The 22,500-nt window shown below is 42.5% G+C and overlaps 1 protein-coding gene across 7 annotated transcripts in view; it reads right to left on the reverse strand.

Annotated features, from left to right (window-relative positions):
* Positions 1-2,039: 2,039 nt before the first annotated feature.
* Positions 2,040-22,500, reverse strand: part of RALGAPB (Ral GTPase activating protein non-catalytic subunit beta) — a 69,764-nt gene continuing 49,303 nt past the window's right edge. For 2 of the 7 annotated variants that reach the window (XM_075845789.1, XM_075845786.1), the window contains 18 exons: positions 22,431-22,500; positions 19,925-19,989; positions 18,763-18,889; positions 16,877-16,998; positions 14,215-14,397; positions 13,364-13,518; positions 12,234-12,421; positions 11,952-12,058; positions 11,389-11,541; positions 10,784-10,993; positions 10,380-10,538; positions 10,059-10,224; positions 7,220-7,342; positions 6,989-7,122; positions 6,425-6,533; positions 6,105-6,183; positions 5,879-6,027; positions 2,040-5,007 (listed from right to left, as the gene is read on the reverse strand). The exon at positions 22,431-22,500 is cut by the window's right edge and continues 75 nt beyond it. In XM_075845789.1, the coding sequence (XP_075701904.1) occupies positions 4,814-5,007; positions 5,879-6,027; positions 6,105-6,183; positions 6,425-6,533; positions 6,989-7,122; positions 7,220-7,342; positions 10,059-10,224; positions 10,380-10,538; positions 10,784-10,993; positions 11,389-11,541; positions 11,952-12,058; positions 12,234-12,421; positions 13,364-13,518; positions 14,215-14,397; positions 16,877-16,998; positions 18,763-18,889; positions 19,925-19,989; positions 22,431-22,500 (2,493 nt within the window). In that variant the 3' untranslated portion in view covers positions 2,040-4,813. Of the gene's footprint in view, positions 5,008-5,878; positions 6,028-6,104; positions 6,184-6,424; positions 6,534-6,988; positions 7,126-7,219; positions 7,343-10,058; positions 10,225-10,379; positions 10,539-10,783; positions 10,994-11,388; positions 11,542-11,951; positions 12,059-12,233; positions 12,422-13,363; positions 13,519-14,214; positions 14,398-16,876; positions 17,011-18,762; positions 18,890-19,924; positions 19,990-22,430 lie in introns of all 7 variants that reach the window. The other 5 variants (XM_075845788.1, XM_075845784.1, XM_075845787.1 and 2 more) reach the window with 3 other exon arrangements.

Raw genomic sequence — 22,500 nt, forward strand, 5'->3', positions numbered from 1 at the left:
ATAGAAAATGATATAACCAAAATGTTGGCCTACTGAAAATGATGTACAGTATATGCCCTCAATACTTGGTCGGGGCTCCTTTTGTATGAATTACTGCATCAATGAGGCATGGCATGGAGGCGATCAGCCTGTGGCACTGCTGAGGTGTTATGGAAGCCCAGGCTGCTTTGATAGCGGCCTTCAGCTCGTCTGCAGTGTTGGGTCTGGTTTCTCTCATCTTCCCTTTGACAATACCCTATAGATTCTCTATGGCCAGCAAACTCACCTGACATAAACCCCAATCAAGTAGTGATACTGTGGTTATTAAACCAGGTATTGGTACTTTTGGCAGTGTGGGCAGGTGCCAAGTCCTGCTGGAAAATGAAATCACCCTCTCCATAAAGCTTATCAGTAAAGGGAAGCATGAAGTGCTCGAAAATGTCCTGGTAGACGGCTGCGCTGACTCTGGACTTGATATAACACAGTGGACCAACACCAGCAGATGACTTGGCTCCCCAAACCATCACTGACTGGAAACGTCACACTGGACTGCAAGTAACTTGTATTGATGCCTTTCCACAAACAGGACAGTGACCGCTGTATTCTGTGGATCTACGTGTTGGTGAGCCACCAGATATGGATGTATGGCCCCCGGCTTAATCGTGTTGTACATAAGAGCACATTTGCCAGCAGGCCGAATTCAGACAACCGTGGTTTATGTCCGTGTGACTGCCGTTAAAACAACAGCTGTCACACAGACGCATTTATTTCAATGGGGCCGTTTTCACGCCCGTTATTTCACCGGACCGTGTGATGATTAGTTGAAAAATAGAACGTGTCCTATTTTGTTCCATTTTCACGGATCCCCAGGTAGACAATGTGGTGACAGAGCCTCTTTATAGTGCCGATCTCCTTATGCAGGAGATAGGGCACTTTTAATGTAGGTGACAGTAATGATTTTTTTTTTTTTTAAAAACGATCTATTTTCACAACGTTAGGAGCGATTTTGGTTTATGCTAATGAGTTTCTTAGGCATTAAGTGGGCGTATTTTTACTTTCGACCAAGTGGGCGTTGTACAGGGGAGTGTATGACGCTGACCAATCAGCATCATGCACTCCTCTCCATTCATTTACACAGCAGAATCGCGTTCTTACTAGCACATAATCTGCAGCCACATACACAGCGATTCTGCTTGATTAACGTTAATCCAGTGTCCTGATAATGAATACACATGACCATCCAGCCTGGACATCATGTGTATTCAGAATCCTGACACTTCTGACTCTTTTCTGTGAGATTTCCAGCACGGGAAACAAAATCTCGTTTATCTCCGTAATCTCGCGAGATTTCATTTCCCGTGCTGGAAATCTCACAGAAAAGATTCAGAAGTGTCAGGATTCTGAATACACATGATGTCCAGGCTGGATGGTCATGTGTATTCATTATCAGGACACTGGATTAACGTTAATCAAGCAGAATCGCTGTGTATGTGGCTGCAGATTATGTGCTAGTAAGAACGCGATTCTGCTGTGTAAATGAATGGAGAGGAGTGCATGATGCTGATTGGTCAGCGTCATACACTCCCCTGTACAACGCCCACTTGGTCGAAAGTAAAAATACGCCCACTTAATGCCTAAGAAACTCATTAGCATAAACCAAAATCGCTCCTAACGTTGTGAAAATAGATCGTTTTAAAAAAAAATAAAAATCATTAGTCACCTACATTATAGCGCCAATCTCCTTATGTAGGAGACAGGGCACTTATAATGTGGTGACAGAGCCTCTTTAAGTCTATGGGGATCCGTGAAAATGGAACCCGCACGTGAAAAACTGCCTTTTTTTTTTACGTCCAAGTTTTTACTCTTTAGGCCTGAATCACAATAAGTGTTTATACCCCATGAGGCACTGTTTGCTTCCGCCGTTTTGTGTCTTTGGAGCTGGCCTCATTGCGTTGCTAGGAGAGGTACTTACAATTGAGTTTCCAAGAGAATAGATAAAATTATTCAGAAATTCTTTGCATTCATACATTACCTGTACTGCAGTTAACGCCGGGATAAAATAAATCACACAGGTTCTCTTTAATTAATAATCGCCTTTAACACATTTAGTCAAATAAATTTTACATTCAATATCAGATGTGTATTCCTTTCAGAGAAAGGCGACTGGTATGAACAGAACCCAAGTTTCGTGGCTTAACAGCAGAAAGGTTACAGGAAATCTGCTAAACTGAGACATACCTGTCTATATACAGTGACTCCACAGCTCTGTGCCCACGCCCCATCTACAGAATAAAATACAGTAACCGGGAGAAATCCACAGTCTCCATGACTTACAACAAAAACTTGGATAAAACTTTGCATTGGTGAGTACAAGTCAAGTAACTAAATGTGTTCCCAAATAAAGTTGTATTATATTTTATTTAAAAAAAAAAAAAAGTAAGTATGCGCTTCGGAGTGCAAACAGGGGGCGCTGTCTTTAATCTGCTACATAGAAGCAAGACTAACCATTAGATCAGTGAAGTTCACACATAGAAGAGGAAACTGTACAAGTCGTACAAGTCATACCAAGACCGTACACCCCACACAAAGGCAATAATTCAAGTGATGGTATAGATCAAATAAAACAATATTTGCAAGATATTTCAAATAGGAAAAAAAACATATGTACATTTAAAAGATGCTTAAATCTTAGACTATTCGAGAGGAACCAGCCCCTCAAACTCACAAAATATTAATTCCACTTGGACCTTTCAGGGTTCTTGGTGAAGTTAATGTTATCTGGGCAACTGTTGGGACTCGGGTGGTTACCACGTGATTGAGCTCACAGGTGGCAGCAGAGAGGTGTTTGTGGAAGAGACTATAGCGCAGTGGTGACGTGTGAGAGGATAAATCAAATTATAGTCACAATTCTTATTGCCATCAGCAAGATCCTCAGAAAAGTAGATTGATACTTTCTAGAGAAAATAACTGAAGTAAAATTTCTTAAAATTGTTGGGCACTTGATGATGCGCACGATATAGAAATGTTCTTACAACTGTCAAAAACAAAAAGACTCAACAGAAGGTTGAAATAGAGAAGTAAAACACTGAGTGACGGGAGGTTTCAGATATGTATATGCTGGTCCCATGGTTGCGTGTACAAGGCATTGTGGATGGACTGTACTCCGAACAATGCATTGAATTGAAGATCCCCAATATCAAGCTGGGTATAGTTGAACTGGGGACAGTTATAAATCTAGGGAACTGAATAACTGGTTCTTTTATGCAGTAATTGGGATGGTTGCCTAGAGAAAAGTTGTTGCAGATGCCAAAGTGACTCTCTACCTTTTATCATCATTTTTAGGTCCAAAATCCTGTGCAGATTCATTTCTTAATATAACTTGTAGATCAGTCAGAGCTCCATTTTTCTGATACAGAGCTCCAAAACCCCTGCATAGACAGTCATCTTTTAAATCTAACATGCGGACTGCAGTTACCACTAGGGGTAGCCTGGCACATACTGTAGGCCAATGTAAAAATAGTAAGCCATTAAGCTCCCTCTAGTGGTGGCTTCAGGCAGTCAGAAAACTTTGGGCTTTGAAGCATTATATCAGAAAAACAGTGCTCCAACTAGAAGATGTTTAAACCTAGACATATGTTTGATGAAACTTATAACAGAATTTTGACCCTATTTGGAAGGGTGGAAATTTACTTTGGGTCGCCACCCAATTCCTAAACATTAGTTTCACCAACAGAACAGAAAACGACGAGGGCTACAAAGATCACCATTTCCATTGGGATCACTGCATGTTGGGAGGCTTCATTATAAATTTGTTATAAACACAGAAAGACAAACCCCCTGATCTGAGGAAATAAAAAGTTTTAATCTATAATCAAGCTTTAGGGGTATTTTATAAGACATTACCTCTCCCTAGCCAACAATCAGAATAATTCCGTTCAGTCCTTTTTGAAGGAACAGATTTTTTTTTTAACATAAATGGGACTCTGGAATATAAAACCATAAAAATACAGCAATGTAGTGCTTCAATCCAGAAGAGTAGAATTGGCCATATTTGATATGGCTATCTTCCGTAGACGCAGCCCAGAGGTCTATGAGCAGATGGCTACAATTATGCAAACCGCGCTTTAGAGGATAGAATGGTCATCTACGCCCATATGACTATTAAGCTTCAAAGTTTTACGAGCCCCTTGATAACGAAAGGGGTCAGTAAGTCAGAATACATTGGATTAAAGGAGAGGCTTAATTTAGGGTGAACACGGAGCACACACCTCTGTGACAGTCCTTAATGCTTTTAGTGGTGTAACATAAAATGGCCCAAACTAAACAAAGAATTGCATACATAATGAGGTGCCCTCCTAACCCCCAACATAAGGTTTTCTTATCGACAGGCAATGTGTTACTAGCCTGCAATCACCGGCAAGTACTTTTACGCAAGATGGTAGCTCATAATCCCTTACACGGGGGAATGTATAAACCTATATGGCTAAACCCTTCACACGTCCGTCTTCAACCTTCTTCTCTCAAGTCTTTCGAGCTCACACACTGGAGCCGGATATCTGGTGTTGGCAATTTCTTGCATTGAGGATCCATGTGAAGCTTTAATCTACAAGAGGCGGTCGGTGACAATTATTTAATTATTATTTGCCTGCATCAACCTTGAAAATAATCCAGTGGAAACCCCTCGTGCCATGGACCCTCCTCAAGCACACATTCAGTGCATTAGCTCTTATTTTTTGGTTTCCAGAACCCACCAAAGTGGCCCTTTTAACATAGTCATTGGCCCTTTTAACATAGTCATTGGCCCTTGTGGGCCACGGAGTGGGTGAATTTTGGTTTAAGGAGTGCAGCTCTTCAGGCCAACTTCGTGGAAGAGAGAGGTGTAGTACTCCGGCTCCAGCTGCCTGTTCCTGTACTTGTTGACTATTTCGGTGATTTTCTGCTTTCTTCGCACATGTGGTGTGTTGTAGGAGTCACTTTCTAACCTCTTTCTTCTGCAGATGTTGATGACTGTTTGTCTTACTAAAAAGCCTAAAGAGATAAAAATGAAAAATCAGCAAAAATGTCTGCAAACACTAACCATGCAAATTTAAATATTTCAAATGCAGCTTAAAGGCTGTGTACATCTTAGAAACTATTTTAAATTCATTAGAGAAATACAAAGTTAAGTAACCTTACAAAATTGTATTCATTAAAAATCTCCTGCCATTTTGTGTATACAGCTCCTATGCAGATATATGCATCTCCATGGTAACAGACTACAGACCTTGTAGTAGTCTAATCCTGCAGTCACACTTCCTACCATCTGTTCCTTGTTTCTTCCTAACATATATTTGGTAGGTTAGTAAGAAGTAGGCTACAGAAGAGAGAACTGCAGAATCAGACTTCTACAGGGTCTGTAGTCTGTTACCATGACGATACATATATCTGTATAGGAGCTGTAAACCCAAAAACCGGCAGGACGTTTTGTTTTTTAATAAAGACTATTTGCAAAGTTGCTTCATTTACCATTTCAGAAGTATACAAGTAATTAACAAAAAATATTGTTTGCAGATGGACATCACCTTTAAATATATGAAGAAGAGGAGTAGCGTAACCCCAATAGAAGATTTAAAATCTAGTCAAATCCACTCAAAAAAAAGGAAAAATTACTCATATCTGTGATACATTTTTGATTGGTAAGGGTCTGACAGATGGGGTGCTCATTGGATCACAGGAATGGGGGTCCTGTGTCCCCTATTCACTACAAGCGATCCTGCAGAGTGAGAAGAGCATGCCCAGATACAGAAACAGACGAGTGGGTAGAACACAGGACTAATATTCGGTTACTTATTTACATGGTAGCTACTTCACCCTGCACCATTTTCTTTGACGTGGATAAAATCACTGATCTTAAACTTACCGAGTGCTCTTCTGCTCACCACCATTCCATCCACCAAAGGGATAACCATATTGAATTTTCCAGAAGCCCCATGCACTTTCACACGAAACAAGCCGGTGTACAAGGGGTGTATGAATATTACAGGAACCTCTTTCTCTGGTGTGCTGTTCCTATAGAAGAATAAAAAGAGAAAACGTTGGCAATAATTCAGATAGGGAAGAGAAGGCACGACAGGTGGTTGTATTACCTGATGGAAGTGCTGCTATTTGTTGTGGTCTCTATACCAGTGCTGGTCTCTGCTGCTAGGTCTAACAGTGGGAAGTTTTCTAGAAGGCAAACGGGACACCATTATTAATCCCAATTTAGAAGTAACTAATATTCAACTCTGGTTGAACCGGCTTCATATTCTCAGTTCACAACGATGAAACGTAGTGAATGACAAGGGAAACACACAGAGAAGAAGCAAAAACAGGAAGATAAGCAACAGGGAGGGAGGGAGGGGACCTTTGAGAAAGAGGTCACAGGCAGAAAAAAGATGCAGATGGGAAGAAGTTATAAAAATTATACCCAAGTCGTCGTACTGCTCCAACCACACAACAGCCACCTTGGTCTCTGGCCCCAGTGGGGGAACTGTTCGCCCGTGTGGAGTCTTCCTTGTCCTAGATGTGGGACTGAGCTGGAGAAACACAATTATCCATCATCCGTTTCTTATAGCGCACATATCAAAGAAACACTCCAGCTGGTGCATTGCACAAACCCCCAGACCCTTCCATAACCACGTTCTCCTTGCTTCAGTGCTGTGGAGTGGCAACCATCCTGCTCATTCTCCGGCACCGGACCACCAGTACTGGTAGCAGGAACCAATATGTCCCAACAGCACTCGCGCTTAATGTGGAGCTGCTCTCATCCATAGGCCTTCTCCAACTTTACTATGCAATGGCCAAATAATGATTCATTAGAGAATCTCAAGGACTACATAAGGATTAATTACCACGGGAAACGCCGGTTTCTGACGAGGTTTCCCTAAACACTGTATGATCTTAAAAACCCTGTCCCTCTAATGCCCATTCCTAATGTGTGAACTGCATCTCATAGTCTGATCACGGATACTGTAATAAAAGAAGATCTCACCCTTTGTGTAGAATTTAAACTTTCTGTATGGTTAGGAAACAGTTCCAATGTTAAAGGCTGCTTTAATATTCCCGGCAGAAGATCCATGTTGGAGTCACTTTCCTGCTCGGATACATTACTTTCTGAAGTATCGGCTGCTGGGAGGAAACACAATGGTAAAAGCAAAGCGTTAATAATGAAGTGCTGGGAAACAAACTGCAATACACAACAATACAACGCACCAGAACTTACTCTGCGACTCCACTGTGGATGGCACAACAAAAGCAATTTCTGTCAAGGCGTCTGCGTAGTACAGGACTTTCTTCTCCCCGTTAAATATGCTTCCTCCAGTGTCCTCAGAAGGAACTGCTTCTTCTAGAGAGAAATAAACATGGAAATCTGGCCGTACTCCGATGTCTAGGATACCGCTTTGTGTGGGTGCCGCTTATTGAACTCCAAAAACAGAATTGTATCCTATCTGAACAATGAAGGTAGACCTTTCTCAAAAGGTATTTTAGGAAACTTTGATCCTGCATCCCCCTCCAATCCTACAGATGAGGTTCCCCTAAACATGGAGCTAGGGTACAGCTGAATAAGGCCGTACAATAACATGTCCCAAAAACGGACAGCAACACCTGAGAAAACAAGTAGCTCTCCAAAAGACCGCGCAAAACATCTTCCTATAACTCAGATTCCTGGGTGTTACGTGAGGGAGGGAGGAGATGGCGCAACTGTAAACTGTAGTCTCACCTGGATTTTTAAGTCTTGAAAAGCACATACTTTGGAGAGCTATTCACTATTGTCACCAATGTTGCCTCAGATGACTAACTGAAGACCCTTGCTTCACTCTACTGGCACTTGCATAGAGAGAGCAGGTTCAATATATCTTGCTGCTTATAGGGGATGCGGTAACAAGCAGGTCTATCTGCATGTCATGATGGGGAGATATCTAGACATGTATGTCCATCCGAATGCTTTCTTCCAAAAACAGCGCCACATCAGTCCACAGGTTGTGAATGGTATTGCAGCTTGGCTCTTTTGACGTGAACGGGGCTGAGCTCTTATACCACAACACAAACAGTGGACAGGTGTAGTGCTGTTGGGAGGAAGCAAACATGTTTTTTTAAGTCTGGAAAACCACTTTAAGGGTATGTGCACACACACTAATTATGGACGTAATTCGGGCGTTTTTGCCCCGAATTACGCCCGAAAATAGCGCCTCAATAGCGTTGTCAAACATCTGCCCATTGAAAGCAATGGCAGACGTTTGTCTGTTCACACGAGGCGTATATTTACGCGCCGCTGTCAAATGACGGCGCGTAAATAGATGCCCGCGTCAAAGAAGTGACCTGTCACTTCTTTGGCCGTAATTGGAGCCGTTATTCATTGACTCCAATGAATAGCAGCGCCAATTACGTCTGTAACTGATGCGGCGTTCAAGCGCCTGCACATGCCGTTACGGCTGAAATTACGGGGATGTTTTCAGGCGGAAACATCCCCGTAATGTGAGCCGTTACGGACGCTGTCGTGTGAACATACCCTAAATGCTCATCTCTACATTAAATATATAGTATCCATTGCGGGGATTGCGGGACTGGTTTTTGGATGTGCCTTCCTCTGAATCAACTCACATGATGGCTTCCCTGGTGGCTGGTAATAGCTCAATGAGTTACCTGGAATACCCTCAAAATACCCGATCTGAGGTTCTTCCTCTGCATAGGGTGGCACTGATGGTTTGGCGGGCTTCCAAGACAGTGCTACATTTTAGGGACACCCTTCCAGATATACCTTTGTGGCATAATCCTGCTCTGCCATCCTTTTTAGCCATATTTGATCCGCAATATTGGCGGGGGCAGGGAGTGAAGACGGTGGGAGATGTGTTTAGGGAGGGGTCCTTTCTAACTTTGCTTCAGTTGCCGGAATTACATGGCATCCCTCAATTACAACGGTACCATTACTTTCAACTCCGCCACGCTTTTTGCTCTCAATTCCCACCTGGTCCTGTGGTTATTACTGTATACCCCATGATAGGCATATTAAAATCCCAGGGTCCAAAAGGGGCTCATATCTGCATTGTACACTCATTTATTGTCGGCGAAGGTGTCCTCCACACCTTTGCCGGTGTTTGATAGGTGGTTATTACAGAACCCGGATCTTACTTCTGACGATAAAACTGATATCTTCAGTTTTCACTTAACGATCTCTCCGGCTATCAATAATAAACTGATTCGGTTGTATATTGTTCATCGAGCATATTTAACGCCTGTCAAACTACAAAGAATGGGCAGAATGTCCACCTCAGCATGTCACAGATGTTATGGTTTAGAAGTGGATTTCTGGCACCTTATGTGGGATTGCCCTTACAGCTCTACCTTTTGGTCACATGTCTTTTACCAATCCCTTTGCCTTTTTATCCCAAAATTGCATTGTTGGGCATTTTGGATGAAGATCAATGGCCACATTATACACGCATATTTTTGAAAGAGTTTATTCTTGGCTAGGAAAACTATAGCTATACATTGGATGGCGGAGAGACCACCATCACTTTCCCAATGGAAGACATTAGTGAATGCCATCGCTCCCTATGAAAAACTGGTGTATCAACATAGGGGTTGTCCGGCTAAGTTTCAGAAAATTTGGAGATGCTGGTTGGACACCACTGACTCTATTGATGCGGGAGACTCTTGATGAGGTCTTTAAGAGTTATTTTGATGCTTTTATTATATGTTCGGATGGTATTTCCGGTTCTCTGTTTGGGCATGTACTTCCGGGTGGCACAGACGATGTGTTTTGTTCTTTCTGTTCATAAGGATTAATTACTGTAACAATTTTTGAAAATGTTGCTCCTGCGCTTAAAATGTTTCTAATGTATTTGCTCTGTTCTATCCTCCGATATATAGTATCCATGCCATGTAGAGAAATTAGTGGGGTTCTGTTCTTTCATACACATTATCCAAATTGGAAAAGACAAACATACTGCACATATGCCATATACCCTACAAAAGGTTGATTTTACTGGATACAGAAAATTCATGGACAGTTGGAATATCACTACAAGGTACCGGATCTCCACACGCGATTTCAAACATACCATGACCTTGTTGTTCATTCTCTCCAACGCAATTAATTGACCAACTTGAGGACATGTGCCCCGTCCAACCTGGATGTGTCCCGACATCGACAGGCCAGCCCAGGGACAGCAGAAACTCCAAGAAGTGTGGCTGAACATTACTAGAAGACTCTACATTCTTCAGGATCTGAAAAACATTCACCAAAGAGTAGAAATGCTAAAAAAAAAAACAATAATCCAAAAAACACCAATACCTTGATAGTGATAAAAAGGAACCGGACTATTCTCCTAGGACTTATACCAAAGGGACCGCTCCTGAGAAAACAATTGGAAGTTTCTTACCTCCTGACTTGTTTTTTGGCCAGCCTTCATATAGAAAATGAAAACTGTATCAAAGGGCCGACAGGGAAGCAAATCCAAGTATCCAATATCGTCAAAGAATCCAGGGATGTGAGAGTCAAGTGCAATAAGGTGAGGAGGTAGACGGCTATTTACTGGTTCCTGAAGAAAGACAATAGTCATATTAGCCTGTAAAGGTCTGTATGCCAACCCTTACTAGCAGTGAGAATAATCCTACGTTTAGAGGAAAAGGGGTACAATCTCAGCTCGAAAAATAGCATATTAATAAAATTAGATTTTACTGTTGTTTAGTTAGTAGTTGGGAAATTGGGTTTCTGTGTGCCTTCAGCACATTAGTTCTTTCGAAAAATATCCTCATCTCAATACTATGAATAGGTCTCACTTACTTTCAGGGCTTCAAGAGAGAGGAACCCAAAATGTGAGAGAAGCAGGCGTGCGGTCTGGAACTCCTGCGCTGGCGGGGGAGGCTTACATTCTGTGACCGGGTCAGGGTAACTTTTCTTCTGGAACTCCTCCTCTTTCATATGATCTAGCCCAGCCTCGTATGTGATCTGTTTGGCCATTCCAATCTTCAGCTTCTCGTGCCTCAGCTCCAACTTAGAAAATAAAAACAAAAAGTAAATCTCTTTATCCAGTTTTACCATCTCAGACATTTAAGACATATCCACAGGTTCAGATCGCACATCAGGGACCCGCAGCTTTCCCCTACAAGCTCGCCCAAAAAAGTATGTGTTGGATTTTGATCAATATCAGACTGAATAAAAACCCTCTATATGCCTCCCTAGGAAATGTGAGGCATTTTGGATGTACAGTAGGGACAATAGAATTCTATGGACGTTCTATTACGGCTCCATACAACTCAGAATTTGTACGGATCCATAAGACATCCATATGCATGAGCCCTAATGGGACGCAGCCTCTGATCTTCTACTGTACCAGGATAAAGCTTAGCCACAATATGATAAATACTATTTTTAAGAAACAGCCTTACCTCTTCAGTAACAATTTCATGCAAGTCGGGAATACTAAGATCTGCCTTAACAAAAGGAATCTTATCCACCTCTTCAGGAAACGGACGATGCTTTACATTGTACTTGATACCCACATCATTCTTAGGCTCAGGCCTGGTTTCAGGAATGAACATCTGTAAAAAGATGGCAGATTAAAAAGCACATTCCCTACATTATAATCCCTCCTGAGCTGGAGGTCCGGACATCAAGCCCCTAACGTCATTACTAAAAGCGCTAGGCGGTGCCTCATTAGGTCCTTCATCGTATAATAATGAACCTGCGGGACACAGTTGGTTTCAACACTTACTTTATACATGACCCTATCACTGGATATCATTTCTAAATATGACAAAATAAAGTTACATTTTAAGTGGCCTGTTAGAGAAGAGCTGGGTCACTTGTAGTAAACTATTGTTGTGTAGAGATTACATGGCAAATGCTTCTATGCGCCTGTTCGCAGTGGTTGCAGCCGACATGGATTAATACAATTCAGTTTTTCCCCAGCTACAGTAACCATTTCTGAACGCTCTTTGCAAATACTCACTCTCTGATTGGCTCTTGCGGCTCGTGGTAAGTGGCAGAGCTGCATGGCCCACGCGTGGCGACCAGACATGCCTCTGATCAGTACAGTGATGGATGGACTTGGGTTGCCTAAAAACAGAACTTTCTGGTAACTATAAGTAGAGGACTCGGACATGTTATTCCACTACACTTTGGGGTTTGGCGCTGTACATCCATGTGGTGTCGTGTTTATATTGTACACAATGTGACTGGGTTCTAGCTGGGTTAGACTAGCATTGAAACGTGCACACAAGAAATTCCTTACTCTGCTCATTCCCAAGTGGTTGTTCCAGCATGGCCAGTATGACGCTGTTATCCAGCACGAAGTAACGGAAACTGTACTTGCTGACGGTAGGCAGTCGGGAGTAAGTGATCAGCGTCGTCTCATTCACTAGACTGCATGGAGATGCCGGACCGCTGGGAGGTGGGAATGCCCCAAGTAGCTGCATAATACTTGAAGAAAAATAAAATAAAAGCTCATGTAAATGTTTAGCAGGTATCGAACAGTTAAAACCATTGTCATTCCTACGCTTTCAAAGTGCAATGAATGCAAAGGAGAGTCCGCTACGAGTGGGAATCCACATTTATGAGGCGGTCAATAAGCTTTATTATAAAAACTATCCTGCCATTAACAACCTCAACCAGAAATTCACTATGTAAGAGAAAAGTGTAACGCATACACCAGCAAAACTATTTTTTTATCAATCTAATGGATCTGAAATACAAAATGAAACAAAAGTCTTCATCACAAATATCCCACCGAGGTGTCTACAGCTCCTAAAAGTATCCATGGTAACAGACTACAAACAAACCGTGTAGTCTGATCCCACTCTCTCTCCCCTACTTCTTGCTAACCTGCCAAGTGTAAGTTAGTAAGAAGAGGACAGAAAGAGTTTACACTAGGCTGTGGACTGACCATACGCAGCGTTTACACTAGACTTTGGATTGATCGACTAATTGAAGCATTTTGCAGAAAACCTGCAGCCGCCACTAGAGGGAGTGTAGAAGCTTACCGCATACTGTTCTATATTGAACTCAACAACAGGGTATGCGGTGAGCTCCCTCAAGTGGTGGCTATAGAAAGCCAGAATGTTGTGTCAAAGGTGTCTTGCTGCAGACATAAAACGTAAGACAGAACACATTGACTTTAATAAGTTCTGTCGGCTTCCCCTCATGGTGTCCGTGGTTTTACTAGAAACAATAGCGCAGCATGAAGCTTTATTGTTTCCGGTATTTTCGTCCGGCTCTGTGACGGAAGCCCCTAACGGAGCCTCCATCGCAGATGTGAACGGCACGAACTTCACCTAGGGAAATTACTTTAACCAGAATGATGGAAGACTGTACAGGCTGATATGAAGGCACAGGCCTATCACGGTGGTGAGATAAGAATAATACCAGGTTAACGTGGCTTCCGCAGCATCTTTCACTCTCATAGAGGCCGGGTTGTGCTCTTTGTCCCCTTTAAAGCGAACTTCTTGCTGCTCTGGGTTTTTAGACTTGCTGCCAGATATTCCCAGCTCTACAATCTCAAGCACCTCCTTCAGGCAGTCCTAAGGAAAGAAAAAGTTTTTTTTGTTTTGTTTTTATAAAACATTACACAAGAACTTACAGACGTGGTCACATAATACATTTAGAGACAACTTCCACCTGAAGTTAAATATAAAAAAAATTTTTTTTCCTTTTTAAACAATTCTGTTTAGCTCTCCAGTTACAAATTGCCATTTCACGTATCACAGAAAGAACACAGCCATTACAGCTACAACTCAAGGGCTCATAATTTATGTCAGGGGAATTTTTACAACAAGCGGTGCACATACTCTATGCAGTTATCCTTTTTGTCTACTATTAGAGGAGATAAGAAACAAAATAGCGTCGAAAAGTAAAGACGACCGACCTAAACCAATAAAGGGTTAAAGTAGGACTGTGCAGCAGGCAGCGGTGCGGATCAGTCATGGACTGTGGTTGTGTTTCTTTTCTTTTAATTTAATCTCCTACATTCACTTTAGAAGATGTTTTCCAGGATCAGAAAGACAACACTGCTTTCTTACAAAAATAGCACCACACCTACCCACAGTTTTTATGCGGTATTGCAGTTCAGCGCCATTCCCATCAATAGAGCAGAGTTGCAGTACCAGACACCCACCCATGGACAGGTGTAGCGTCATTTCTGGATTAAAGGAGCCTTTTTTTTTTACTGGATAACCACTTTAGGATTAAAAAGTAGAACTAGTAAAATGATCTCTCACCTTCTCATTTAACATATCTGGATGCTCAGTGAGCCAGACGCACAGGCACTGAAACGCAGCAACAATCATGGAGTGCAGGTCTCTGGAGTGATGTGGAGCTGGACGGGAGCACTGGTACACAATGTATGTACAGACAGAACTCACAGCCCTCTTCCTGTCAGAGGAGTCAATGCCGACCTTCACCTGGCAAAAAAAAAAGGGATGAACACTTACAAGTGATGGCGGCGTCCCATGATATCTACACAATAGCTTCAATGTTGTCAGATCGGGGGCTACACTAGATACAGCTTTAGCGTCACTGATGGGCAGGGCCATTGCATACACGCTGCCTCCGGTCTATTGGTGGAGTAGAGCGCTTCCACAAGGGATTTATTGCTATAGTAATTATATATATATATATATATATATATATATATATATATACATACATACATACACACACACACACACACATACATACGGCTTGACTTCAGTCATGTAAGTGAAAGGAAGTCCGATTATATGACTATGTATGAAAACAAGTGCAGAAAGGAATATTAGTTGCTGCCCATAGCAGCCAATCACATCTGAGCTTTTATTTTTTGAAAGCAGGCCTGAGAATGAAAGCAGTGATAAGATTGGTTTTTAAAGGCAAAACAGCCAGTTCATGCCTGCGCTCATTTTCATACATCATTCTCAGGAAAGGTCGTCAATATCTAATTGGTCGGGTTCAGACTCCCAGCACCACCACTTTTTTATACGAGCGCTGCTTCCCCTTCCTTTCCACTGCTCGCACTGTGAATCAGACACACTTCTAGCAGCAGTTCACAGTATTACAGCCTTCTCCCGCGATTCAGTGTGAGCAGTAAAGGAAATGTAGAGGAAGCAGCGCTCGTACCGGGCCCCCACCCATCTGATATTGATGGCTTATCCTGAGAAGAAGTCAGCAATTTTTGGGAACTAGACAGCCCCTTTAACACTCTAATTTCCAGAAGTCATTTTGAGACTCCCCAAGGTATTAATTTAACGAAATATCAAAGATTTGAAAATCTGCAGCGTAAAAGGTCTGCAGCACGCGGATGAGATTTGTAAATCTCATCTACTTGCCTTGTACTGTAATCCACTGCAGACCAACTGCAAATCCACAGGTAAAATCTGCAGCGAATCCGCCACACGTAAAATCACTCTAAGGCTGGGGCTGTATGGTGACGTTGGCCACAACATAGGTTGCACAGCAAAGAATCGCTATGTCCCATAGCCTACACTGCAAGTAATGAAAGTCAATGCACTCGTGGATTTCTTGCAAAGATCATGTCACTGCAACTTGCGTGTTGTGACACAAAGACATCGCAATCTCTGGGGGGGGGGGGGGGGGGTGACCTGAGTCATAGCCAAAGTTTCATGTAGCAGAGAGACAGATAAACATATTTTTTGAAAAGCTTTTTTTTTTTTTTTTTACATTACTTAAGGTATATTCCCACAGCGCGGTTTTGCCGTGTTTTTTTTTCCCAGCACGGAAAACCGCATGCGTTAGAAAAAAAACCGCAGTGTGAATACACCCTTAACTTTCTCCCTCTCTGGCAGCCTGCCAGGAAAGGAGAAGATACAATTACAAAAGTTTGTTATTTGATAACAAACCTTTCTGTGATCGCTGTGACAGACTATCACAGCGATCACATGACCAGAGACCAGTTCTCCGGGTGAGATCTTCATGATAGCTGTCACTAGACAGCTGTATCACAGAGCTCCTCACAATCAGCACGTAAGCACCGCTGGGAGGAGCAATGTGATCGCTGTGACAACCTGCGGCACTTCGTGGTCTCCGGTTGATGCTCCATGAAACCGCTGTCTAGAGAGAACTGTATCAAGTAGCTGGCTTTCTGCTCCCTAGCGGCATTTAGCCAAGTCTGCAAGGATGTTCCAGTGATAAGTGGAACTGGCTAACTTGTTTGGTAAAATGAAAGCTGTGCTGTGATTGGTTGCTATGGGTTTTCAGTTTTCATAAATAAGGCCCATTTTAAATTACACAGGGATGGCAGGAAGGAAACATGCGATCATGAAAACCAGCAGACATCCTAGCTTGGGACTCAATCGGTCTAACCTTTTTGGCTAAATGAGGTACTACTCTAAAAAGTCCTTGAGCGGTCCTCTTCTGTCCAACCATGAGCTCCTGGTTACAGCAGAAAGGACTTTAATTCAAACGTTAAAAAAACACCCCATTAAGTATAAATACATTTTATATAGCAGGAGCAATATATAAAAAAAGGGATGTGAAGCTGCTGTACGAGTCTCTACACCATCTGACATTGTCGGCGCTGATTGGAAAGGGGGAAATTGTACGGCCCAGGTGTGAACTTGTTCATATATTTCCAGGAGATATAACAGAGGGACATTGTGAGAATAGATGTTGCAGAATTGTTATTTTATGTAGAATACAAGTCTTTAATAAAACAGACATGTCAGGGCAGCGGACCGTTCCTGATCAAGTCCATCGCCTGTATGATGTGTATGCCTTTTAACAGGACTGTCGGACCCTGTAACGGAAAGCCTAGAGCACTTGTCTCTATTTATATAAAACATGACCAATCACTCAAAAGTAGTTCTGGCGAACCGTCTATTTACACTGCACACATCACAAGCACCAAGATCCCGCTTTACTCCAGAAGAAAATGAGACTACTGACCTTGGCAAGACCAGACAATAGCTCCAGGGCAGCCAATGAGATGCTCATGTCCGGCCTCCACTGCGAGTTGAGTCTCTGAGTCACCAAGTGGATGCTGCGCATGAGCAGACCGGCAGCTGTATCTGTATGAAGAGCTAGGATGTAACCGCAGAACCAATGCAAAGCAGGGGAGGGAAAACAACCGCTCATTAGTAACGGGAAGCGGACGGCCCAGGAGCAGGGCGAAGCCACAGGGCACAAAGACAAGTAAAAACTGGGCGCCATTAATGGTCCCACTCCCTTATAGGACTATTACATGTCACACACTGGTGTTAAGAAAATCAATCACGTCAATGGAGATGTTCATTCACAGCAAATTCACGGCTCAGTGTTCCGGAAAATGTCCGTGTACCTCCTTATAGTTCACAATTCACAAGTGTTGAGGTTCATATGGAGGTTCCTTTTAAAATTTCACTTCTTCATACTGGGCCTATTAAAAAGCCACCTTATTATGCACAAATACATGACAAAGAGTTGACACTCAACGCTCATGTAATGGCGCAATGATCGGCCATAGTTCGTCTGCGGTTAATGAACAAAGGCATTGTCAATGATGGAAATCCATGCGACATACAGAAAACAATGGATTACACCGTGTTGTACGTTGTTGGCCTGTGATTGTTAGTTGTTAAATTAGATCTGAGGGTATTGTGCGGATTGGGTGTAATGAGAGAGTTAAATGATTTACAATAAGATGGCTGGATAGGTACCTGGATATCCTATGGGAAAAAGAGAATCGGGGTTACCCTATGGAAGCAAAAACGAATAATCACCCTATAAAGGACACGTCATGAGACACTTTAAACAGGGGCTTCAAGAAGATGCAAAGTACGTATACCAAGACATGCCGATAGGTGGAAAGTTCCACAGGTCCACTTTAAGGTGCCCATACACATTAGATTAATGTCAGCGTAATACATGCGGGGGCTTCCATATGTCCCCCGGCGGCAGATGCCGGGAAAACAAGAATCGGACATGTTGGGATCCTTGCTGGGCTGGTCTCTGTTGCTGAAAATGTATGGTTTATGGGGAGATCGACCGACAGCGCTCTAAAGTTGGACGTACCCCTAAGATAGCTGACAGTAGAATGAACTTACTGAGAGCTGCCGATAGAGAAGGCTTCTCCCAAGCTGCACCTCTCGTCTATGTAATCCTGATGTACACTGCGTCCATCTACCATCAAATTGAACTTTGGTTTTGGTGGGGCTCGATAGTGGACACTAAAAATATACTCCTTTAACCCTTTATAGCGATCCTGTTGATGCCCGCGATTAAAGTTAACCTGTTGTATCACAGGTGTACTTTAAGTGCATGTAGTGGGATCCATGGAAGATAAAACAACTCTACACACACGCACATATATATATACATATAAGTGTTATAGGAATATTATGCAACAAGTATTTCTAAACATTCAGTTATCATGGAGCTAAAAATCTACTTACACAGACAGGACATCACACAAAGCATACGCAGCACTGGTAACACGTGACAATACACACATGCCAAACTATTGCCAATGGATGAATAAGATCATGCAAACCCCAAGTTTCCCCCAATGCTATGTGGATTTGTTGTGTACCAGGGGTCTGTAATAATGAATATTAAAAGGGTCAGAAATACTTTAATAAAAATACAATCACTTAATGACGTTTCCCCGTACAACCAGTGAGGGGTTAAATGTCACTATTTTAACTTGCATTTTTAAATACTTTTGTGTCATAAAAGACAAAAGTATTTTAACTTGATGTGGATTTTGATATGGTAAATGCAAGTCCTGCCGCTTGATATCGGTGTAACACGTCAGTTCTGCTGCAATACTGGGGATTGATGGAATCCATTCTTACCGTAGTCCCGCAGCAGTGCCTGGGCCGGCCTCTCGCTGTCCGGAGTAGTGGGCTCAGTGCTGCCTCCACTGGCCGTGCTGATGCCGCTGTTTGTTCGGCTATGACTTTTCATTAGATTATTTTCAATCTGCACAGACACGATTACATACAATTCAGCTGCAGCACATACGGACTGACACTAGGTGGCGTGCACTTCTCCCTTGGTACACATACACACTATGGATAACTATTAAAGCCGTCCACAAACAGATGTTCTAGATATATATTTTTAATATACATTCAACTTCACTTTTGCTTAGCGGTTACAGCAATTCTATATTATATCTATTAGAAGCAGCGAACAGATAAGAACGAGCACTAAAATGACATTTCTCATAGCTGCTCCCCCTACCCAGGCCACGCGATACAGGAATCAGTGATGGCACCTTATATTTGTAGGGAAAGCAGGCAAAGGAAATCCAATTCCCTGCATGGCTTTATATGGCACCCTCGAGTACTTCTCTATCTCCTATGATCTTTGATGCTACATGGCCAGCTTGGCGGAAAACGCTTTTGGTACGATCGCGTGACACAAAGGATGAAAGAATCTTCTAAAGTAAATTAAACACAGACTAATAATGTACGTTTTAATTCAAGGGGTTGTCTAATTTTTTTTCCAGAAACCGCATTACTCCTGTCCAGAAATTGTGTGTGGTATTGCATGGGGCGGAACTGCAATACCAGATATAGCCCATTGACAGGGGTGGTGCTGTTAAGAAAAAAAAAAGCAGACCCTTCTTTCTAATCTTAGACAATCCCTTTAAGCACGGTGGCTCAGGGGTTAGCACTGGGGTCCTGGGATCTAATCCGAGCAGCAGTAACATCTGCATGGAGTTTTTACATTAGCCTCCAGTTTGACCGTTAACTTGGACTCTAATGAGATTGTCCCCAGTGTGTGAGATATTGATGCGAGTGATCATCTCTGTACAGCGCTGTGGAATATGTTCGTGCTATATAAGCAACATAAATCGTGTTCCAATCTGACTTTTGCTCCGTCGTTATTAATATTAGATGTGCATTGGGGGTGGTGACATTAACCACAACACATAATTAGTCTGTAACACAAAGACTCTAGAAAGCAATCTGACAGGTGACCGATAAAGCAGATCTGAAGCGCTCTTACCATCTCCACCTGGTTGCCTGTAGCCTCTAGGAAGGCAGAGTCTTGGACAATGTTGAGCATCGCACCTGAAACACAAATTTCACCTTCACAATAAATTTGGTATTTTACCTTCAGAGCGCAGTATGGAAGCCGTATGGTCTAGGAAATTAAATTCCACAACTACATTTTGATTTTCACACACAAGAATATTGAGTCGCTATGCGAGGACACCAGTTTTCAGGCTACCAGCACAGCAGAAGGACCGGGACAGGTCAACGTCTCTGGAATAGCGGTATTGATGAGGCATATGGCGGTCCATGTCGAGCTGCAGAATATTTACTAACTGTAGCCACATTCAGAAGTAGAGATCGGCCCTGTTCACCGTTTTCTGTAGGCAGAAAAATCAGATTTTGACCTGCCTGCACTCTTTGCTGCGTTTTTTCGGCCACAGCCATTGAGCGCCACGGGCAAAAAATGCAGCGAAAGCCGCTTTCTCTGCCTCCTATTGATGACAATAGGTCAGGGGCGGAAATGTCTGAAGAATGGGCTAGACATTTTTTTTCCCGCGAGCGGTTTTTCCGCTCGTGGGGAAAAAAAATGCTTCTGCCTCCCATTGAAATAAATGGAGGGAGAATTCGGACGCTTTTTGGCATGGATTCGGCGTCAAAAAACTGCGCCGAAAAACGCAGTGTGAACTAGGCCTTAGTACTCCACTACACAGATCTTAGCCACCTAGAAGTCCAATATTTGGACAATAAGGTCCGTTTCAGACTGATACAAGAGCCAGACTCTCGCGCTTCCACTGAACCGAACTTGGATTGCAATAGAACTCAATGGTGGAGGTTTGTCTGTATGTGGAGACCGGAAGCTGTGACCACATAAAGTCCTCTGAGACCGCCCTTCGTCTGACCATAGCAGTTAGACAAATAATTCCAGAAAAAATATGGCCTCCCATCTTTTCTGATCTTGGCAAAATATCAATTTTTTCAATAAGTTAATTCCTCAGAAGATTATTTTTTTTTTTCTATCAGTCGGTAAATGGAAAACGTCTTGTTTACGTCTTAACATTTGTCTTGATAATATCCAACTTATAGCCTGTTAACATCACTGTTGCCCTTCTGTTGAGCAGTTCCATCAGAGGTTTCCGTCGGGTTAACCCCTCAACGGAAAGGCAAACTGAAACCTCAGCGTCCACTTCCCTCACCATTGAACTCTAAGGTGATGGAAGTCTAGCTAATGGTTTCCGTTTGTCACCGTTGTAACAGGGTTTCGTTGTTCTCGACGGAAACAATAGCGCAGTCGACTGCGCTATTAATTCTGTCAAAACGACAGAACCCGGTCACAACGGTGACAAACGGAAACCATTAGCTAGGCTTCCATCACCTTAGAGTTCAATGGTGAGGGAAACAGAAGCTGAGGTTTCCGTTTGCTTTCCGCTAAGGGGTTAACCTGACTGAATCCTCCGACAGAACTGCTCAACAGAAGGGCAACAGTGATGTGAAAACAGCCTTACACAGGTACACAATACTGCAGTTATATTAGAGCGCTCTCTCTTTAAAAAAAAAAATATTTAAAAAAAATTGTGTGCACCTGAGTCAGTTGAATATGATCAGGACAAGAATATTTCCATTTACTGACCGCAAGCAAAGATCTAGAAACTAGTCAGGATTTGCAAAAGAAAACATTAGCTTGTTAAATTTCTTTAAAAACAAAAAAATATTTGTGTCAACAAGGTCCTTTGATTCTAATACCTAATTCGATTTGGAAAAATCCACAACATTAGCTAGGATCACATATCGGAAATAAACTGAAATAACAAAAATAGAGTGTAATGCCAATAATATGGTTGTCCCACAATGAAATATTTCATAAAACTCTGTTGGACAACAATTTTTCTGTAGAAATAATTTATAAACATTGCCCCTATGTTCAGGCTGCTACATACTTGTTTTGGCGCCCCCTGGTGTTAGTAGGATTCCCTCTCAGAACATCCACCTATTGTGTCCAGTGCCGGACGTCACACATGCCCAGTAACTCAGTCCGACCGCCTGGATCCTCTTGTACATGGGAGGTGAAGTGTTTACGGCTAGTGTGCAGGCCAGCCAATAAGAATCAGCGAAATAGAAGCGGCTTCTTCTCACCAGCATAGGACACGTTAGGTGAACGTCTGGAGAGGAAATCAAGCAAACGCCAGGGGGCGCCATAACAAGTATCTACACAGGAAGATTTTACAAGAAGGATTCCAACTGAAAAATTGTTCTGTTTTGTGTCAACTAACAGACGAGTAAAATGTTATCATGTGACAACTACACTAAATCCTCCTCATGTTCAGCGCTGCCGCACACACAGCTGCTGGTTTCATAACAAGGTCAGGAGCCATTGGTTTTAAAATGAGTTTTCTCAAGTCTAGCAAACTCTAAAGAAACACATTAAACCCTGAAGTCATAAAAACAAATGGGTTCTCTGGAAATGTTACGTTTAGCCCCAAAGAAGCGTAGAAGAATTAACGTGTGCAGGAAAACGCTACCTAGAATCATCTGTGTGTTGTTGGGATCCGTCTCCGTCTGTAACGCTCCAATGAGGATATTAACAAGCCT

Source organism: Rhinoderma darwinii, chromosome 13, assembly GCF_050947455.1.
Source record: "Rhinoderma darwinii isolate aRhiDar2 chromosome 13, aRhiDar2.hap1, whole genome shotgun sequence".
NCBI lineage: Eukaryota > Metazoa > Chordata > Amphibia > Anura > Rhinodermatidae > Rhinoderma > Rhinoderma darwinii.